General features: G+C 42.4%; 1 protein-coding gene across 7 annotated transcripts in view; it reads left to right on the top strand.

The window, feature by feature from the left end:
* PKHD1 (PKHD1 ciliary IPT domain containing fibrocystin/polyductin) overlaps positions 1 to 20,865 on the top strand; it is a 255,796-nt gene that overhangs the window by 17,820 nt on the left and 217,111 nt on the right. For all 7 annotated transcript variants that reach the window (XM_082758117.1, XM_082758115.1, XM_082758116.1 and 4 more), the window contains 18 exons: positions 297 to 398; positions 686 to 781; positions 1,294 to 1,429; positions 2,281 to 2,395; positions 2,931 to 3,206; positions 3,967 to 4,056; positions 4,644 to 4,737; positions 6,553 to 6,695; positions 8,207 to 8,337; positions 9,414 to 9,598; positions 10,030 to 10,168; positions 12,200 to 12,354; positions 13,285 to 13,469; positions 14,491 to 14,613; positions 15,714 to 15,819; positions 16,296 to 16,574; positions 19,052 to 19,182; positions 19,993 to 20,128. In XM_082758117.1, coding sequence (XP_082614243.1) covers positions 297 to 398; positions 686 to 781; positions 1,294 to 1,429; positions 2,281 to 2,395; positions 2,931 to 3,206; positions 3,967 to 4,056; positions 4,644 to 4,737; positions 6,553 to 6,695; positions 8,207 to 8,337; positions 9,414 to 9,598; positions 10,030 to 10,168; positions 12,200 to 12,354; positions 13,285 to 13,469; positions 14,491 to 14,613; positions 15,714 to 15,819; positions 16,296 to 16,574; positions 19,052 to 19,182; positions 19,993 to 20,128 — 2,622 coding nt within the window. The remainder of the gene's footprint in view (positions 1 to 296; positions 399 to 685; positions 782 to 1,293; positions 1,430 to 2,280; positions 2,396 to 2,930; positions 3,207 to 3,966; positions 4,057 to 4,643; positions 4,738 to 6,552; positions 6,696 to 8,206; positions 8,338 to 9,413; positions 9,599 to 10,029; positions 10,169 to 12,199; positions 12,355 to 13,284; positions 13,470 to 14,490; positions 14,614 to 15,713; positions 15,820 to 16,295; positions 16,575 to 19,051; positions 19,183 to 19,992; positions 20,129 to 20,865) is intronic.

Below are 20,865 nucleotides of genomic sequence, written 5' to 3'. Positions count from 1 at the left end.
TCAGTAGTGCAGAATATACCGTTTTGCAATCTGAGCATGATAAATGCAGCCACTGCTAAGTAGTCCAAGCATTACAGTATTTCCCCTGTCATGCAGCTGTTATCCGTGTGGTTCATTCCTGGTGTAATCCCAGCGGCTGCCAAAATCTCCGTGAAGGGTCACTGAAGCCTGTTTTATTTACAGGAGCCTGTTCCGGTTGGAAATAGTGCAAGTGCACTGCTGGCTTTGACAGAAATAGGGCTGGGATTAATCTTTCCTACGCTCGTTTTCAGATCCCCCTTTTCCTTCCTCTGCAGAAATAGCCTCTGTGTTTCCAGCTGGTGGAAGTCTTGGGGGAGGCACTGATCTCACTATCACAGGGGATTATTTTGAGGAGCCGGTGCAGGTCACCTCTGCAGGTAAGAGGAATAATGCACTAGATTTTTATTTTATTTATTTATTTATTTATTTATTTTAATACACCAAACCCAATTGCTCTTCAGAGATAATGACAGCATGGGAGATGTACTCACCATGAAGGAGGGTCCAGTGATTTGGACTATGGGAGTGAACCATTTTCCTTGCTTGATAGTACAAACAGAGACTTCTAGCAAAGTGTCAGCACCTTCTGGTGATAAAGATGGGTTTATTCTGCTGCTCAGATGTGTTTCCAAGCCTGACATTTGTCTCCTTTCCCTGTTGCCAGGTGTCCCCTGTAAAGTGAAGCATGTCTCTCCCCAGCAAATCATCTGCACCACGGAGCCAGTTGGCAAGGGCAGGAGGCTCGGTGCCCCCCAGCCAGGTACGGTATTTGATAACCAAAGGTCCAAACAGGCAAAGCACACATGGAAACATAGGGTAGAAATAATTTGGTGTGAACGTGATCAAGAAACAGGATTTTCCAAGCCATGAGGCTGGTTTCTCCTAGGTAAATAATAAGGAAAGGCAAGGTAGGAAGCTCAACCCACTGCTTGCACAGGCTATGGTGGGAGGGATGTCAGCCTGGTGTGTAAGGCTGTGGACAATAAGGGGGGGATGTACAGATGATATCTGTAGTATGGATGCCTGGATGAAGCATTGCCATAGGAAATTACTGTGCATAAAATGAAGTTTGGCTTATTTTGACTGTGGGCCAGTTCAGTACCTCTTCCAAGAGTGGTCTTGTAAGCTTGGTTGGAAGCTCTGTTCATCTGCAGAGCCAATTTATTATTAAAATTTTCTGTCCTGGCCTGCCTCCTTACACCACTGATTCTAGCATGTGCTCTGGGGTTTTTGTTGGCTGCTGCTGAGAACACTTTTATTTTAACTTTCTAGGAAATAGAGGGCTTCTCTTTGAAGTTTGGGATGATGCCTCTGATCTAACGGAAGCAGGTCCGGGATATAGATGGCAATTTGTACCTAATGCCAGCTCCCCAGTAAGATTTCTGTCTGCGGCAAAGCACTCCTTCAGGTACTCAGTGATTTTAAAAAGAGATGAAGCCATGGCAATCACCTTTAGCAGTGTAAGAGGTAGCAATAACACCTGACAGTTCTTTATAGCAGAGCCTGACTGCATTGCTCCTTTAAATCAAAGCAAACCCTCTGCTCTGAGGTCCTTTTGAAGCTCAGAATATTCAGCGAAGTGTTTTATTTTTCCCTTTTTGCTTTCATTCAGTATTTCTGTTCTGCCTGGCCTAGATGTGCTGAAATACCATGAAAGAAATTGCTGCGGTGGTAGAAGGAGCTGTAGTCCGTCTGTCTTGGGCTGGTGCTCTGGCCAGATGCAGAGGGGTCACATCCTTGGATGATGCTGGCAACTGCAGCTCAGGTGATGCCAGTGGAAATAAAGTGATTTGCCCCAGGCTACATAAATGTCTGAGCTGTGTTGGTGGCCACTGCGTGCGCCTCTTGAGATGCACCTATGAAGAGCTGTGTAATGCTCATGGACATTTTCATTTTTCTGTCACCTCTGTGCTTTTCTTTGTTGATCTTGTGAGAGATCTTGAGCATTTTCCTGCCTATTCAGGGGTAAGACTTTGCTTGAGAAAAAATGTACAAACGAGGTGTAACCACCAACAGAACCCTACTTGTTTTCATGAAGCTGCTTTTTTCTTCTTTTTGAAAACTGTGAAACGTGAACACTGTAACGTGAAAATTGGTCATTTTGAGGTTCTTCTAGTTTTAAAATCTGAGGGTGTTTAGTTATTACTTGGTCCTGTGCCCTTCCCCTGTGACTTGATGTATGCATGGAGGTGGAGTGCAGGGGGGCAGGGATTTTACAGTAACTCTTTTGCACGTTACAGATGTTCTGCTTTTGCTTAGCTCCAGGCTTCGTGGATTTTTTGTGGCTCCTCAGACCAACAATTACACCTTCTGGATTCAGGCAGATGGACAGGCATCTCTGTACTTGAGTTTATCTGAAGATCCAGGAAACAAGGTATTACTTCTGGTACAGAGAAAAATAAGGAGGTAACAATAGGAAGGAGTTTTAATTAAGGTTATCACAAGCAGGAATTCCCCCAGCATGAATTGGCTTGTTGGCCTTTATTGTACGTCTGCTGGAGAGTGAAACTTTTATTATTTATTTATTATATTTGGCATTTTACATCAGCCTTATCAGCTGCCCGGCTCATGAAGGGCTCACTGTAACATCCAGAGTCTTTGAATTTCGTTACCTGAAGACATTTTTGTTTGTATTTAAGGGACCAGAACTGAAGACATCCTTGCAAAGCTATGTGGGGAACTGCTGCTGGGGCTAGGGTCAGCCATAAGAATTATATTTATTGTGGTATTAAGCCTTAGAACTTATCAAAGTTCAATGAGATGATATTTTTTTCCTGTAGAATAGAAAAGAACGCCAACCACCAACCCATTGCTATCAGCCAAAAGCACAGGTCTGGTTTTGGAGCTATGGGTGTTGTAGTTTAGTGCTAGAGAAATGCCTCTGATTGATTTGGTTGGTTTGGACACAGATGAGAATAGCTTCTATCCCTGCTGGCAATTCTGAATGGTCTGGGAACTGGGTGAAGAACTGGAGTGAGAGCTGGCAGCCGAAATCCCAGAAATTTGAGCTAACTGGCGGCCTGAGGTACTACCTGGAAGCACTACATCATGGAAAGGCACCCAGCAATGGGATGAGAGTTGGAGTCCAGATACATAACACCTGGCTGAATCCCCAGGTGGTGAACAGCTACTACAGGGAGAGACACGAAATTTGGGCTCGTGCGTTGCATCTTCCAGAAGTGCAGGTCAGTGCTGCCTGCTTGGCCCTGGGGTTCCTTCCAACCTACACCATTCCGTGGGAGGTAGACTAGCCCTGATTCAGTTGACATGGATGACAGCAAGTCCTAATGGTAAAGGTCTTGTTCCCCCCTTGTTTTAACCTGCTGAGTTAGTTGATAAATACTGTCATGGGAGCTGAAGGTGTCTGTGGCTTTCTCGCTCATTGGTAGGAGGATATTTTTATGGTTTTGTTATAATTTGCTAATATGTTAAAGTGCAAGCAAAGCTTACTCCCCTCAGGTTTTACCTTGCTCATTACCTTGTTCCTCATGCTAATTAATACAAGCTTGGGATGGATTCTATTTTTTTTTTTCCCCCCACCTAATGACAGAGCACTGTGTGTGTTATCAGAATGAGTCTATATTGCAATTGGGTGCTAGAAACTTTCAGCTTGATGAAGTGCTCGGTGCTGAAGAGGTCTGTCCTCGTGGTTAAACCTCAGGGCTGCAGGTCAGGAACTGGAGGACCATTCTTGCCTTTCAGCATTTCTGTGCAAATCGTGTATACCTTGTGCTCCTGTTAGTTTGAGATCAGGAGCCTCAGGAGAGATTGTGGAAAGTGAGCATGGTTTAAGAGTAGCTGAAGGGCCTCTTTACAGAGGCGTGAAAGGACATGTTTGCTGTAAGTTCCTCCCTGGTAGATGATCCACATAGCAGGCTTGAAGTCTTTGTGTCTCATGCAGCTTGTGCCTGTTTTCATCCATACATTCTATTATTTGCTTGGCAGATGCTGACTGTGACTGGTACAGGATGGTTCAGTATCTCCGGGAACAGCGTCCTCCGCAGAAGGATCCACACAAATGCTACTGCTCAGCAGGTAGGTGTCATTAGGCACAGACACCCAGTCCTCTGCTGGCTGTAACTGGTGGAGCTCTGGTAATTGACAGCCAGATAGACAGATAATACCAAATGAAATGTTCGGCCCAAAGGCTGAGGTGCATTTTACGTGAGCTAGTGGAGATTTTTGTTACTGGGAATGTCGCTGAGATTTTCTGGGGTGTGTGACTCCAGGGATATTCTAAACACATCACAGCATCTGCTCTTAGCCTGTCAGGTCTGCAGAGAAGTGTGTAGTGCCTTCAGATACCAAACCCTCAGTCTTCACCTGCATGTTGCACACGCACTGCACATTGACCAGGCTCTTTTAAGAAATCTGCCCCTTTCTGAGGAGGCTGCTGGATGCCTAAAGATGCCTCACACTCCCTAAAGTATCCTAGATGTCCAGTTTGAGGCTCTGTCTTTGCAGAGCTGAATTTTACTCTCAATCACTTGCCTACCTGCTTGGTCAGAGCCACCTTGTCACCAGCCCACAGCTGATGAAAAATGCAGTGACACGTGTTGAAACTCTCTGCTGAATTGAGCCAGGCACCCTTGTACTGTGACTGCTTTTCACTTTTCTTTAAGGTCCAAACAGCAATAGAGGAACTTCTTTCAGTAGGATGTGACACGGAGCCAACTTCTGCTAAAATCCTTTTCCATGATGGGTTTGAGAAAGAAGGTAGTAATTTCCTTTAACAAATAAGCAGTATTTACTGTGAGAGTTATTTTCCTTTCTCTGATATAAATGTACTTTAAACTTTTAATGACAGTAAATTCACACTTTTAATGGAGTTATGCACACATTTATTTGTATTTATTCTGATGCAACAAGCTTATCAAAGCAGGTTATATGTGTTGGTGGTTAGAAACATTAGGAGCACAGATGAAAAAGGCAAGTCCTGGGGCATGTGAAATTATTCATGTTTCAGTATGTGTGCTGAGGAAGCAGATCTGGTGTAGCCCATAGCTATAGCTCAGGATATAGCCTGATTATAACTCTAGAGGACTCTTTCTTTCAGTGTTTCTCAATGACTGGAAGTGAAACAATGCACATATCTGTGGTATCCTTGGCAGGTCAGGCAAGGTATAAAACATCGGCTTCTGTTTAAAGAAAAAAAAAAAAGGTTTTCTAACATGAAAGTATTGCACACATCAGAAGCTTACTCTATTTTATATTTCCAATATCAATAAGCATATACTAATCCTATGCCAAAAAGTCCACTATTGTCTAAAAAAAATAAAAAACCCACATTATGCCCTTGTATTCAGGACAGAGAGAACAGGACCCAGCCAGAAATATGTATATTTGGTGACTGACTCATCCGAGTGGATGAAAGCAATGATTTCATTTGAGTGGGTGGGGATGAAGGGAATTATTAAGCAGAAAACTGGAAACAGTGATTGGACATTCTTAGTCTAATTATGTGATCCCAGTGCTCCAGTTCTGCCAACAAAAGAGAGAAAAGTTAACAGGGGTTCAACAGTGAAGTGGGAAGGAAAACTGATACGTAGCAAATAGAACAAAGGAGAACTTGAGTTTTCATTGATGGCTGTAAAATGTAGAAAATTTAAAGGCAGAACTGTGGTGAAATTGTGGTGAATGGATTCCAGGATAGTAAAAGAACAGCCAGATGTGTTTGGAGCCAGGGTCCATCTAGCCCAGCATGCTGCCTTCAGCAGAAACCAAAACGGATGCCTAGGGAAGAGTAAAAATTGGATGACCGTGTATAATAACTCACCATTAATTCTCTCTAGATCTGAAGTATTTTTGACTCAATGAATTTCCTGAGCAAGTTTTTTTTTTTTTTTTTTTTTTTTTTTTTCCATTCAACTACCTTCAGAAGTTCTCCCTTCCCTGTGCTTACGTAGCTCTTGAACACAGCTTGACAATTGCATTCATGCTATCTTCCAACAGAGATTCCCACAGGCCCAACACCCTTTGCATAAAGAATCACAGCTCCTTGATTTAAGATTCTGCTATTAACTTCACTTGGCAGGCTTTATTTCTCGTAGTGGAAGAAAAGATGAATATGCAGTATGTACAGTTGGAAGAAAGCCTTTTATTTACTAGGAACAGGAGGAATCCTAGTAACTTTTTGGCAGCAAGGTTGATAACTCAATGGAACAAAAATCCTAAAGAGGAAGGTGGATTCTCTGTAGCTTTATATATCAATTTTCAGCCTTGCCTGGGTGCTTTCTGGAAGAGATGGGTGGTTTTACTCAAACATACTCTGTCTGGCTAAAGACAGTGGTATTTTCCACGAGGCTTACTGGTCAGTTCAGGGATCTGATGCTCTCTTGTCTTTTGTCCCCTGGTTTAAGGGTTCTGACAGCCCTGAAAATGTTTGTCATCTATTTACTCAAGGGTAGGACTGTGTCTGACAAATTTTGGAAACCCATTTCCTGTATTTTCATGAACACCTTGATGGTACTGGTGTCTTCTGAATCCTTTTCAAGTCTTTCATCCCTACTTTTTTTTTTTTTTTTCTGCCAGGTACAAGAGCCTCTGTTACCACAGGACATGTTGTCAGTGGAACGGAGCCCTTCTGTGGGAGGTTCAGCATTCGCAGACCAAGCCAGCTGGTGAAAACTTCCCCATCAACCCTAACAAGATATGATCTTACTGAATACACACACGTAAGTGGCTGCTCTAGCTGAGTCGATTGTACTGGGGAGTGAATACTCAGAGCCGAGTCAGGATTGTAAAATCATCCTGTCTATTTAGATTTCCCCCAGAACTGCAGAAGACCGTGTCTTTGGGCTGTGCTTGTAGACAGAGCAGTGTCTTTGGTTGACTGGGAGAACAATTTGAGGTCCCCGATACATGGATATTGCTTAATATCCATGATCGTCCCCCTGTACTCAGCTCTGGTGAGGCCGCACCTCGAGTACTGTGTTCAGTTTTGGGCCCCTCGCTACAAGAAGGACATCGAGGTGCTTGAGCAGGTACAGAGAAGGGCAACGAAGCTGGTGAGGGGCCTGGAGAACAAGTGCTACGAGGAGCGGCTGAGGGAGCTGGGCTTGTTCAGCCTGGAGAAGAGGAGGCTCAGGGGCGACCTTATCGCTCTCTATAGGTACCTCAAGGGAGGCTGTAGCGAGGTGGGGGTTGGCCTGTTCTCCCACATGCCTGGTGACAGGACGAGGGGGAATGGGCTTAAGTTGAGCCAGGGGAGTTTTAGGTTAGATGTTAGGAAGAACTTCTTCACTGAAAGGGTTGTGAGGCATTGGAACAGGCTGCCCAGGGAAGTGGTGGAGTCACCGTCCCTGGAAGTCTTCAAAAGACGTTTAGATGTAGAGCTTAGGGATATGGTTTAGTGGGGACTGTTAGCGTTAGGTCAGAGGTTGGACTCGATGATCTTGAGGTCTCTTCCAACCTAGAAAATTCTGTGATTCTGTGATTAATACATCTGTCTGGCCTCTGCTCCTGGGGATGCAGCCCCTGCAGAGAGAGAAAGGAAAAAGAGGGATGGTGTTAAGAGAGGATGGAAGATGTGAGAATAGCCAATTCTTGACAGAATCAACTTCCCCAAAACAAAACAACCACAAACCCACCTTGATATCTGGGGGTCTGCTCTGGATCACTTTTTTTGTCTGTTTTCTACATCTGCTCTTAATAGGATTATGTTTATGATTTCAACCCTTTCTGTCACCCCTTTCTTGCCAGCTGGGGGAAAGTGAATAGTTGGGGATTGACAGAAAAGAAGAAGGAGGGAGAAACTCCTTCCCAAAACCTCCCAAAGTCCTTCCAGACTCCTTCCATCTCTCCTTCATAAACCTCTTTTACTCTTATTTCCCTACCTGACACCCATCCCAAATTTTTTATCTCACCAGCTCCTTCAGTCTGCTTTCCTCACCCTCAGCTACTTGAAATCCCCGTTGACATTTCCCAGCTATCCTATGCCCTCAAATCTCACTGAAGCCTGAGGAGTCTGAGGCTATGTGGTGACACAAAGGCCACCTGGGTGCCAGTGCCCTGTCTCCTCTAGGGCAATCTGTCCTTAGGGAGTGGGCTTTAGTGCTCACCTTGAACAAAATGCTTCCCTACTAATGTAAACCAGGATTCAATCATGATACAATCTCTTCTGCAGACATTATAAATACAAATTTATGTTTTTCTTCTTTTTTTTTTTTTTTTTCATTTTTTTCAGGTGTGTTTTGCACATAAAGGTCATATGAGCCGCATCTTTCATATCTCAGTGTCCTACACCAATGTTTCTTTATGTTCAGTGAAGAGGAATCTCACTTGCCTATGGGATTTCAATGAAACCGACCACAAAAGGTATCCACACACTTACAGTACAGAGATGACATAGTAAGGAGGTATACTAGGAAAACAGGGAGCAGCAAGTTCTTATTTGTCTAGGTATAAATTGTCAATAGGGGAAAGCTGACACACGCTGTGTCCCTGCACAGACATGCCTGGAATGTGCTTACATAGTTTTTGAGGACTTTTAGAGTAGATTTGCATGTTCCTTGTTACATAAACTATTTCACCACAGTAATGCACACTGGCTGGAGAGTTTGTTCTGTCTTTAGTAAGCCCCAAGAAAGTTCCTGAAGATTTTAAGTTCCTGGCTTCTTTGGCAACACTCAAAGGATTTCTGGCAGTGAAACAAAAACATGATTTATTTTTTTTTTCCTCCAGGGATCTCACAAAAACATTAACAAAGCTTGGAAAGTTGGTGTAGTTTTTGATTTTTGTTTCACCTAGAACATATGGGTGAGAAACATTACTGGTGGGAAATGTTGGTGATGTGAAGTTACGGGCAGGCAGATTTTTTTTTTTAAAAAAAACAACCAACCAAATACAACCAAACAAAAAACAACCCTGCAGATATGCTTACATGCACAAAAACAAACAAAAAACCCACAGCAATCTGAAGAACTTCAGAAAGTGAAGTTGGAAGCCTGGGTTCTCTGTAAGGTTTGTGAGGAGTGTGTGTGCCTCTGAAAAGGAGGAGGGGGCTTGGTGTGATGTTACTACATGATGGAGAGAGCTGGGGGCATTGAGCAGTTGTCTGGAATTCCAAAAGGATCTGAACTCTGGATTAACCTCTGTTGAGGTCACTGATGCTGTGGCTGTGCTTTTACCAAAAATAGAGCAGTAGTAGTCATTCCCACATGCAGACTCGTGGTGCAGGAGGATGCTTAAGTAGATATCTAAAGGTTTATTTCTGTGGGGCATCCAACCGAGACTTGTAGAGAGTGACCACAGGCCACTGAGTGAACGTGTCGTGTATGGGTAATAACAGCAGCACCCGAGGTCATCTGAAAGCTTCACAAAGCACCTCTGAATTCAGTTACTGTAACTACCCTGCAGCAAAACAGGGATTGCACAACCTTGTTGTCTTCTAGCTGGATGTTCACCTGCACCGACGTCTGGAGGGGATGTGTGAATCACTCCACGCTACTCCAGGACCTCCCTGCCACCTCCCCGGTGTTTGTGCATCAGATTGACTTGCTGAGTCCTACGCTGCAAAAGGAAACCCCTGGGTCATTTTACCTCGATGAAGTCATCATCACAGACAGAGCTGTAACTGGTAAAAGAGTCAGTTTTAAAATTCTTGTTAATATTGTTGTCTTTTCAGGTTCTTCCCTGCTAAGCTTTAATGATGGGTCCAGTTAAAATTATTCCAAAGGGGAAGGGTGTTTCATAACAGACACAACAATCTCCTTTATTTTCTTTGACTGACGTTTTTTTTTTGTTTTGTGTGTGAAAACAATCAAGAAGTAATTGCCAAACATCAGCCTTCTTGGTGTCTTTGAAAATGTGTTTCTATAAATGTAACTCTTGAATGCTCTTCCCCTGCCAAAAAACAAAAATGTCAACCACAAAAAAAAAAAAAAAAAAAAAAAAAGAAAGAAAAAGAAAAAAGTTAGATATGTTTCCAGCTCTGAAATGGAAATAACCTATACATGCTAACATCTGTTCTCCTGTATCTGATGAATGCTTGTACTCTTTCTCTTTCAGTTTCTCAGAGGGATCCCAAGCCACCTTGGCTAGGTGGGAGGATAATAGAAGCAGTGACTGTGGTGGGATCTTCTCCCACTTACAATGTGTCCTGGCTGGCCTCTGGCTGTGGTGCCAGTTTGCCCCTTCTCTCCCTAAGGTAGGGAGCGTGACATTATCTCATGCCTTATAATTATCTCTTCACGTTCCTGCTGATGCGTCTGGAGCTTGTTGTCTTCTCAGACAGAACATAAGAGTCATGAGTCTTGTCCTGCTTAGCAATCCATGTGCTTTCTTTGGAGTTTTCTCCTCTAGGCATCTCAGATGACCTATGTTCAGGCTGTGGTCAGGCTGCTGCAGATTGCCCATATAGCTGTATTCAGTAGATGGCATTCAGCTCTTTATTAGGATACCAGATTTTGGTCTCAGCATGTTCTGGATGCTCTGAGCTGTGTCGATCATGTAGAAGCAGCACCCCTTCAGAAAGTGAACCTCAGTCTGCTATAACTTAAGTTGGTTTCTTACTATGTGGTGTCTCCTTCTTCAAGTAGAAACAAAGCAATGTGTCATTAGTTCTGACCGCTCTGAAGACAGCTAAATTCTTCTGTTAGAGGTGGTTTAGATTGGAGGTAAATTAGGCTCTAAGGTCTCATTCTCAGAACAGCAAAATCTTTGCACTGCCTGGTGAAATCCATGGCTTTGGTGAATTCATCCTTCTTCCCTTGGGGTTCACAAACGTAGTCCCAGTTCTCACAAAGGAAATGGCCAACATGATGCAGTTTGTTTTCCCAACATGTTATCTGCTCAGCAGCACTTCAGACCATTGTCCTGCAGAGCACAAATCTAAGATATCATTTGATAAACGTTAAACCACATTAAGACCTAGGTATTTTGTAGAGGTCAATTTAGAGAGCCAGCACAGCATAGAAGGATTTGACTTGAAGTGTCACCTTGAAAAGCGCATTTAATTGCCAGAGTCAGATGCAACTGATGTGGTATTTTAGCATGAAACCACCAATAGTGAAGACAAGGATGAGAATAAAGGGAGATATCTGTGAGTTTTGTGTATAAACAGAGGTTTAATCAAGAAAGGGGAGATATTTTTACATCTGTGTGTAGCCTTAAGACTGGCATTAGAATGCTACATACAGCACTGATGAGCACATCTTTTTTTCAAAGGGTTTTAGAAAATCTGGGAAAGAAAGCCATAAGCATGATTATAGAACTGAAGAAAATGCCTGGGAGGAAAAGGTGTAGGAAGCTCAATCTGTTCCGTTTATCAAAAAAGAGGATTAAGAGATAAATTGATTATAGTACCTCTCATCAGGAAAAAGTGCTTGGCACTGCTGGGTGTTTGCATCTCAGAGGAAGATGTAAGAGAAATCAGTGTGATGTTGGAACCAGGTAGACTCAAAACATAAATGATCACAAGCTTTAAAAGTGTGTGGGCTGCACACTTTTTTTGGATATATTCAAAACAAAACTGGCTCTTTCTCTTAACTGAGTGCATGCTGTGCTTTGTTTTAACACAAATTTGTGTGATCGGGGCAGGAATATTAGCTATCCGTGAAGTTCACACTGCCTGTAGGTCAGATAAGAAGGCTCAGTGTTTTTTGGTTTTGGATTTGCGAATTTTGCTGTGCAGAAGTCGTGGCTGGACTGAGACTTTAGCTGTTAACCAGACTCTTAACCACATGGTGGCATCATTGTACCACAGACCATCGCTTTTCTTTTGGAAAAAAAAAACATAGTGGCAAGGGAGAGAATATTTTAAATTTTAGAAATTAGGCTTTGGATGAGCTCTGATATGAGATATTTGCTTGTGTTCCTTGCTATTATTTGGGGATGCTAAAATTTTGATTGAATCTCTCTGCATTGAATTGATCCACAGAAATGCCTGTTGTGGGACAGGATTCAGTTGTACTTGGTGCTTTTTTTTGATTTTTATTTTTTTTTTTTCCCTATCATAGGTAAAAAAGGTGGTTTTCATCATTTTCTATTGTATGCAATACTTGCATCATGGGAATATAAGCTGAGAGTATCCAAGCCTATTACAGCTACAAATGTGCTTTCCTTAGGTCATTCAAGAGTTATGCACACATCAGGTGACCCTCTTCTGCTGGTGGCATAGAGGTGTCACAAGTGGGGGTCCTGACTGCTCTTGTTTTACTGTGGTCTCTCTGTCACACAGAGGTGCTTTGCTTTGTGAGGGCTCTGAGGAGGTTGGCTACCTCTACGTCTCCACAGAGGATGTGAGAGTCAGTGTCATTACTCAGAGGCTGCAAAAGTCATCTCCACCTATTGGAGGGACCTTCCGCATCCACTTGGCTGGCACGGTGATTTCAGGTAATATATGATGTGAGTACAGGTCCTGGATTCCTTTTGCAGCAAGCCAAGTGAAGATGAGAGAACAAACAAGCCTTGGAAATGCTCAGGGTATAGATTGGCAGGTTAAATGCATTGTGGTAGTTGCATCTTTGCAACCTGATGTCCTCCAAGAGAGGAGTTAAAGATTATATGGAGGGCAGTATTTCTAGATATTAGCCACGGGATTGTTCCAAAATGCACACATCCTCTAGAAAATACCTTAACGTGATATATCTTTGGATCAGTCTGAACAGGGATTTTGCATCCCAAGGTTTCATTGCTCTGTTTCTACAGCACATATACTTCTTGTCCTCTTTATGACAGTGCTGGTATTTCCCCAAGCCACAACTTTTCTCCATTGCCAGAAACTTTGCAAATTTTCAATGAATAATTCTCCCCTGGGGTTTCCTCCTGCATTCATTAACTCTTGCCTGCAAGCAAGACCCTTGCGGTTTACCAGGAAATTCATCTTCTGCTGGGGTTACCAGGATTGATATTTGCTTTGAAGATACCAAAAAACTTTCATGTGTACAATTGCTTGACTAGAATTTTTCACCCTTTAGACATGCTAGGTTTTCTTGTGAAGAGTCTTGGAACGAAAACGAGCAGGTTAATCTGAGCAAGGCCAACAATAAAGCTCTTGACTGAGGAAATGGTGATTCAGCTAAAAAGTTAAATCACAGAATAAGAAAATGCAACCTGAGAATATTCATGAAGTTCCTAGATTAAATAGTGCAGGTCTTTTTGACATTTGAGATCCAGCAAACTTCCCCCTACTGCTTTTTTGTAGTCAGAGGTTTGAACCATCCCATTCTTGTACTAAAAATGAAACATCTTTCTTTTCTATGAGCTGGAGGATGTGCTCTCAAAGGGATGATGGTATCCATGGCTTTATGATGTCTTTTGCAGGTGTCTCCGTGCACATCTCCTCCCACCATCTCCGCAAGCTTCTGCAAGACAACACAGATAACTCTACAGCCCCATACTTCAAAGCCAGTGACTTTGTTGTGACCAAAGACTCAAACTCTTGTTATGAAAGCATTTGGACACTCACTTGGAAAAGAAAAACTGGGGACTTGCCCAATGTTATCAGTGTACAGTAATTTCTTTTACTAACGTCCATTTTAAACCCCATTCAATGTCTTTGGCCACAGCTGATTCATTCTCTTGGTGTTTGTTTTTACGTGAGCACCTGTGGTAGCTTAAGCAACAGCAGCTTAACTCCAGATTAGATGATTAAAAAAACAATTGTAGTAACAGGAAGAGAAATTGGCTCTTCAAAATCATGAGGCAAGAAAGCAATTTCCGTGTTTTGTTGCAGTTCTGCACAATAAGGAATGTTATACAGAAATGAAAACTATTATAATCACAATAATATTTCAGTACCATATCTGAAGCTCAGTAAAGGTTTGTGATATCATTTCCAGAAAGGTCTTTTATTTTCTTTTTTTTTTTTTTTTTTTTTTTTCCCCTGGGAACTTTTCTAATCATATTGGGTTCATATCTGGTTCTCATAAGTCTCAAATGAAGGTCCAGTTCACATTCTCCCATCTCAAGATTTATCATGTTTAAGTTTGTGTCAGGTAGAACGGTCTGTTTTGAATAAAGACTCAAATTAAGTTCCTCTTCCCCCCAAAAGAAACCCTATTTCTTTGTATATCCATCTTCTACAAATGTTAAATTATCTTCAAAGAAGCAACAAGGTTCTGTGCTCAAGACTATGGCTTGGTGGATGACAAGGAAAAGCTTGAGCATCTTTAGGAGTAGTACAGGCCCTTGTTTCACCCAAAGTCATGTCTTTGAGAAGCAGATGTTAAAACACATTTCAAAGCCAAATTTCAAATGATTTTATTGACTTAGAAACATATTTGTAAATCTGGTTCCTGCTTCTCTTTACCTCCAGTTTCTAGCTTGCAAGGTGGGGATGGGAACAGAGAGGTGTTTTGAGGACTTGAGTAATGAAAACTCAAACCTGGAGATAAGAGTCAAGCTTGAGAAGAGGTTTCCAGGAGTTATTTGCCACCTTGTAGTGACTCTGTATGAACTTTGGGGGAATGGTTTTAAACTCAAATCACAGGATGGGGTAGTGATAAACTAATTGGTTTTCTTTGCCAGGTCTCTGCTGAAAACCTCACTGGTCTGAAGCCAACTATTTCTAGTCGTGTGATTTATGATGGGGGTGTGTTTATTGGGCCGATTTTTGGGGACATGCTTGCTACTTTCAATAACAAAACACAGGTGAGTTAATGTGCTGTCATACTTACTACTGATTCATGCAAGTCCTGTAGATCCAGGAGTCTAACTGGTATTCAGGGGCCCACTTCTGCTGCTAAATGCTTTCAGAAATCTGTTCTGTGCTTTGCCATAAACCAGTCAGATCTGTAAAATGTGGTATCAGTTTTCAGGCTGGCCAGGTCCGTTGGTCTTTGTGGATCTCGATTCTTCATGTGTGACAGAAACAAGGAAGGCTTCCTGGCTGAACAAGTTTGCTGGACAGACAAATGTTGCAGACCAGCATGCCCTGCTGAATTTGCCTCCAGCAAAGTCTGCGGGGTGCTGTACTGATAATAGTGCAATGCTGGATGTGCTCAAGTGCTCAAAGCCCAGCTGTAGGGCTTCAGCAGCAGCTGGGGCTAGGTCATCCTGCTTTTTTTTTTTTTTTTTTTTCCCCCTCCTGGAGACAGCATGTTTTTATTTGTAAGCATTTGTGTCATGGGTGTCAGGATGTCCTGGCAACACCAGGACAACTTCTGTGAGAAGGAAAAGTAGGGCTCTCCTTTGCCTTATGCTTTGCCAGTTTAGTCTTCTGAGAAGGGAGTTGATGTCAGAGATCAAGGTCATGGCCCAGCTGTTGTGTTTTAGCATGAGCAATGAGGAATTAAAAATTGAGGGCTACATGCTGAATAGATGCAATCTGGGAAAAGTTATAATCAGTCTTGCAAGGTGCTTTAAAACATAATAAACTTCTTTCCAAAGTGAGGTGGAAATAAATGGTGTATGGCAAGTAGGATCTTCAATGGGCAACTAGGAGAAGAGGAGTGGTGAAGAGTTGTAGGTCTCAGAGAGATGGGAGATAAGATCCCGCAGACATTGAGAAAGGTTGGGGATACAGCTTCTAACACTGTGCTCTGCTTTGTCTAAATGAGTCCTAGCAAGCTTTGTAATGAAATTTGTAATGAGACTTCAGTAGGATAAATTGCTGTCTGATGATGATGTGTGCTGGTGCAGTCAGGCTGTTTTCTGTAGCTGAAGCAATGCTGGGCTGTCTGCCAGGTAGATGTGGCTTTGGAAAACACCTCCTTCACTGCTTTAGGGGTAACCTTTCTCTCTATTTCCAGGTGGTGGTGGTGGTGAATGATGTCCCTGCAACCTGTTCTGGTTTGTGCTCTTTCCAGTTCAGCCAGGAAATGACACCCTTAGTCAGTGATGTGGAGTATTCAACAGGTAATGGGGTTTTGTGTCTGCACAAATTGGGAGAAACATGTCTCTGTGAAAAAGGTCGGTTGATTGTTGATGACTTTGTGTGTTCTTTTAAAAAGCTCTGATTTTAGGGAAACTGCATTTTATAAAGTAAAGATCAGTTTGGGTCTTAGAGCATATGTAGTGCAAATATGGTTTTGCACAGGCAAGAGGATGGTAGAAGCACAAATTTGAGAAAAATAGTGGTAGGCTTGGTGCTTAACAGAGCAAAAGGTGGCTTGGTTCAAATTATTTTTAATTAAAAGTTAAGAAAAAGGTAGTAGCTGGGCAGGAACAAACAGAAATAGGCATTATGGGGGTCAATGAGAAGATCATCAGTGTTCTAGTTTCCAGGATGTGCCGATGAAGATGCTAAAAACTCTTAACTGTTGGTTAAAAGTAAATCTTGTGCATCGATACTCAAAAATTCATGAATCATTTTTTTGATTTTATTCCTTCAGATGACGGATCTCAGGCCACAGTAGTTATCAGGGGTGCTGGCTTCACTGAGCAGAACACTACCCTTCAGGTAGAGGTGAACAACACAACCTGCCACATCGTAACTTTGAATCGAACTGAAGTTGTCTGCAATATGGAGAGGCTGCCAGTTGGAGTCTACCTTTTGACATTGCTAGTGAGACCTTATGGCTTCGCACTCAATGCCAGCACAGGAGAAGGCATCTTCCTGAGAGTTCAGCCCAAGCTGGTAGCTATTGAGCCTCCTAGAGCTTCGGAGATTGGTAGGTCTGAACTCCAGAAAGGCTCTATTGGATGTCTGCTTTCTGTGTCTTGCTTTTTAACAGCTTTGGTTCTCCTGCTTCCATAACCAAGTTCTTAATCTGACATAAATAACATAGCTGGGGATATTTTGTGTACCACAAAGTACTGAGGCAAGGTTTTGTTGTTATTATTTTATTTTTATTATTTTTTAATATAAAGACTGTCAGTCTTTGGTTCTTTGTGGGGGCAACCAACTCCTCTCTTAGTAGTTTCATTTAGAAATAGTAAAATTAAATGCAGGTATATTCATTCCAGCAATTCAGAAGGTGTTTTGTGGCTTGTCTTCCTATGTCCATTTGACACATGGATTGGTAGCATTTGGATTCATCTTGCCTAATTATAAAATGGCTAAACTTTGGTTAATCTCAGGTGATTGAGGTGATTCTATTCTATTCTGAGTGATAAAATGGAAAACTCATCTGTGTTTAGATGGTTAGATGGCCTCCTTGGAGTGGCTGGAAGGAGGGAACTATGATCTGTGAACCTGTGTGGACCTTGGGGTGGACTTGGAAGAATGTATGAATTCCTAAACTGAAAATCAAGATCTCCTCTCTTCCTGTTGTGGTGTATAGAAAGAAAACTATCCTAGTCCTTTTCTTTCCTGTTTTTTTCCCTAATGAAAGTCATATGCTGCATAAGGTTGAGACTCATTCTAATTCATATGAAGAAAAAAAATGGGAAAAAAACAATGACAAGTTTTAGTGCTTGGGTCTTGCTTCTCATTTTGTTCCCTGACAATCCAGCTCTTCTCCCAATTACAGTGATCTGTCACTCATTAAAAAGAAAGCAAGTATAATGCTATCTTACATTACATATGCCTTGAACATTTTTAATTGGAAAGAATTACAGCTTCCATCTGTGTTTTTAATTTCTTCCATTTAAAATACCTCTCTTCAATCTTATCGTAAAGTGCACATATGCAGTATTTCATTGCATATGGATATGTGTAGATATCAAAACTTAAGAGCATTAGTCTTTACACAACATGCATGAATTTTGTACTCTAAATCTGAGGCTCCTTATCTGACAACTATCACATAAGCCGAGTGGATTCAGTTTTGAGTTCTTCCTTGTTTCTGGTCCTGCAAACTTAATGGTACAGGGCAGGAGACAAGAAGCAGCTTGTACTTTGCTGCATCAGGTCATTCTTGTCAAAATATCACTGGTCTCAGAGGTGCCATGCTGGGAGTTCACCATGACCTAACTTTCTGTAAGTGTGGGATGACTTTCCAAAGATACTACTGTGCTCCCAAGAACAGAATGAGCTTTCTGTTAGCATACCTGATTGCTGTTTACCCACTTTTGCTGCCAGTTAGAGGAATTCTGGATGATACTTCTAGACTTCTCTGGTAGTTTTCAGAATTAGGAGGAAATGATGTTTTGAGGAAAACATACCAAGAAATCTGCCACTAATATTATAGTCTTTCCTATAGAAGTTTATTTGTATCATTCATGAAAAGCATCATAAAAGCTCAGTAGTTATAATATGGCCCTGATAACACATGCACATTGAGTGACTGCAATAATGAAATCCCTGTCTGAGCAGCCTGTCTGTCCTGCCATAGTGCTAAAACTCTGCCTTATTGAAGCGAGAATGTCCTTGGCACTCAGAGCAAGCAGCTGTAAGTTTTGAGGAATTTTTCTTACTTTTTAATTTTTTCTTTCTTCTGAACCACATCAAAGGACTAAGTCCAGGTTAGAATTTCCATTAACGTCTGTTACTTTTCTCTTTTCTATTCCTCTTTGAAATGTTCTGCTCGCTTGAAGAAGCAGAGGGGCCGCCTTGGCTATTTGCTGGAATTGGCCACTGCAGAAAGGCCAAGTGCAAGCCTAACTTGTGCTGGGTGTGATCTTGCATGTGACTGAGGATGCTTAGCTCTGGCTGGCACAAATGAGAACCAAGGTTGCTCAGCGCTTCACAGAATTGAGCCCCCTGACTTTGCTCACAACTCTGCTAAGACTCAAGCCCTGCCAAGTCCCCTGTCTAACCTAAGTTTCCTAGACACATGCTACAGGCTTTTTTGACAGCGGGGTGCTTGGCAGCTATTTGAACTGTGAAAGCACCTGCTGTGTTAAGCTCATTTTTCATTCTTAGTGCTTCTTCCTTCCTTCCTTATTTCATTCTTGAGCTGGGGATCTTTCTAAGGGGGAGATCACAGACCAGACCTTGCTGGCTTAAATAAGTATGTCATTAAAAAATAAACTGAGAAACAAACCTAGTCCACTGGTATCATGGACAAGAATTCAAATTGGATTTGAAAACAAGAAGGATCTTGGGTGAAAGAGGAAGCCAGGGCATAGCAAAGTGGAAGCGGATCATCATCAGATCAGGCAGTAGACATTACTTGCTTTTGTAGTCTGCTACTCATAAAGAATATTTTGCATGTCAGAAAGGCCATTCCACATCTTTGATGTAACAGAATAATTGGTTTTGTAGGAGGACTGAGAGTGGCTCTCAGGGGGACTGGTCTGGAAGGGGTAAACCTGGTGTTGTTTGGATCTCAGCCTTGCCCAATTTTGGACAATGCCAGAAATTCAACAAGAATTGAATGTAAAGTTCCCTCTCGGGTAAGAAACCACATATTTTTGGCTACAGTCAGCTGTATGGGGAGAGCTTACAGGCCTTTCTATATTGTCCTGGCCTGAGCTACACTTGTGAAAGGGCAAATGGTAGTCTATCAGCCAAGTTTAGGCTACAGGATAGTTTAACCTGGACTCCACCTACAGTCTAAAGTCCAGTTTAGACCAGCATAATCAACAATAGATTGTTAGATTTTTGAAAATCAGTTTAACATGATTTAACATGATTTAACAGATTGCATGATCTCTAGCTAAACCTCACGCAAACACAAACGGGGCTTTTAACTCCAGGAAAACTGCATGCTGCCCCTTTCAGCTCAGTGTCTGCTAGCAGATTAAACATGCCTGGGAGAATTGCACTTACTCATATTGCTGAACACTCTACAGCCACAAGTCGTCCTGTTTATATCCGGACTTCCTCTGGACTTTATATGTGTGTCATGCAAAAACATGCCTAAGGATTTTTAGCAGCAGTGCTCACTGATGCAGGGCAAAATTACATGTAACCATTTAAGTGTAGAGATATAACAGTCAATGCCTATGACTTCAGCTATTGCAGATAGAGCAAATGAAAATCTGCATGGTCTGTGATTGTTTCGAGATTTATAATTCTCCACAGACGTGCCTCTAGAGACAAAAACACACACATTTGAGTCTAATGTATATGCAAATTTGGCAGTGCCATGTGCCTGACTTATTAAATGTGGGAGATGTTTGAATACATGAATATAAGAAACAACTATTTTTCTTGTATTGGTGTACTCTTATCCTTGATGTTTTCCTTGCTTCTGTTTCCAGGGAGCAGAAGATGTTGCTGTCCACGTGACGCTAGTTTCTGGGTACCAATCAACAACAGTCACCAACTTGTTCCAGTATGACCCTTCCTTAAACCCTACTGTTGTATCACTGAGCAGGAACCAAAGTGGCATAGCAGGTGAAAAGTGCTTAAGTGCAAGTGGACGTGTATGGGACATCATCTGCAGAACTGCTGTTATTGCTGACGGTGGTGGGACTGAAGAAATTGAGGTCCATGGGGTTTGGTGATGTTATGCTGTTTTTTGTTGTTTTCTTTTGTCATCTGGAGCTCAATCTGGCTACTGCCGTTAAAGATAACAAAAAACGTTTCTATAAATACATCAACACAAAAAGGAGGACTAAGGAGAATCTCCATCCTTTACTGGATGCGGGGGGAAACTTAGTTACAAGAGATGAGGAAAAGGCGGAGGTGCTCAATGCCTTCTTTGCCTCAGTCTTTAGCGGCAATACCGGTTGTTCTCTGGATACTCAGTACCCTGAGCTGGTGGAAGGGGATGGGGAGCAGGATGTGGCCCTCACTATCCATGAAGAACTGGTTGGTGACCTGCTACGGCACTTGGATGTGCACAAGTCAATGGGGCTGGATGGGATCCACTGAGAGAACTGGCAGAGGAGCTGGCCAAGCCACTGTCCATCATTTATCAGCAGTCCTGGTGATTGGGGGAGGTCCCAGTTGACTGGCGGCTAGCAAATGTGACGCCCATCTACAAGAAGGGCCGGAACTACAGGCCTGTCAGTTTGACCTCAGTGCCAGGGAAGCTCATGGAGCAGATCCTCCTGAGAGTCATCACGCAGCAGTTGCAGGGCAAGCAGGCGATCAGGCCTAGTCAGCATGGGTTTATGAAAGGCAGATCC

This window comes from Aythya marila, assembly GCF_965140915.1.
Source record: "Aythya marila genome assembly, chromosome: 3".
NCBI lineage: Eukaryota > Metazoa > Chordata > Aves > Anseriformes > Anatidae > Aythya > Aythya marila.
The sequence above is the reverse complement of the archived record's forward strand: the minus strand, read 5'-3'. Positions and strand labels throughout refer to the sequence as shown.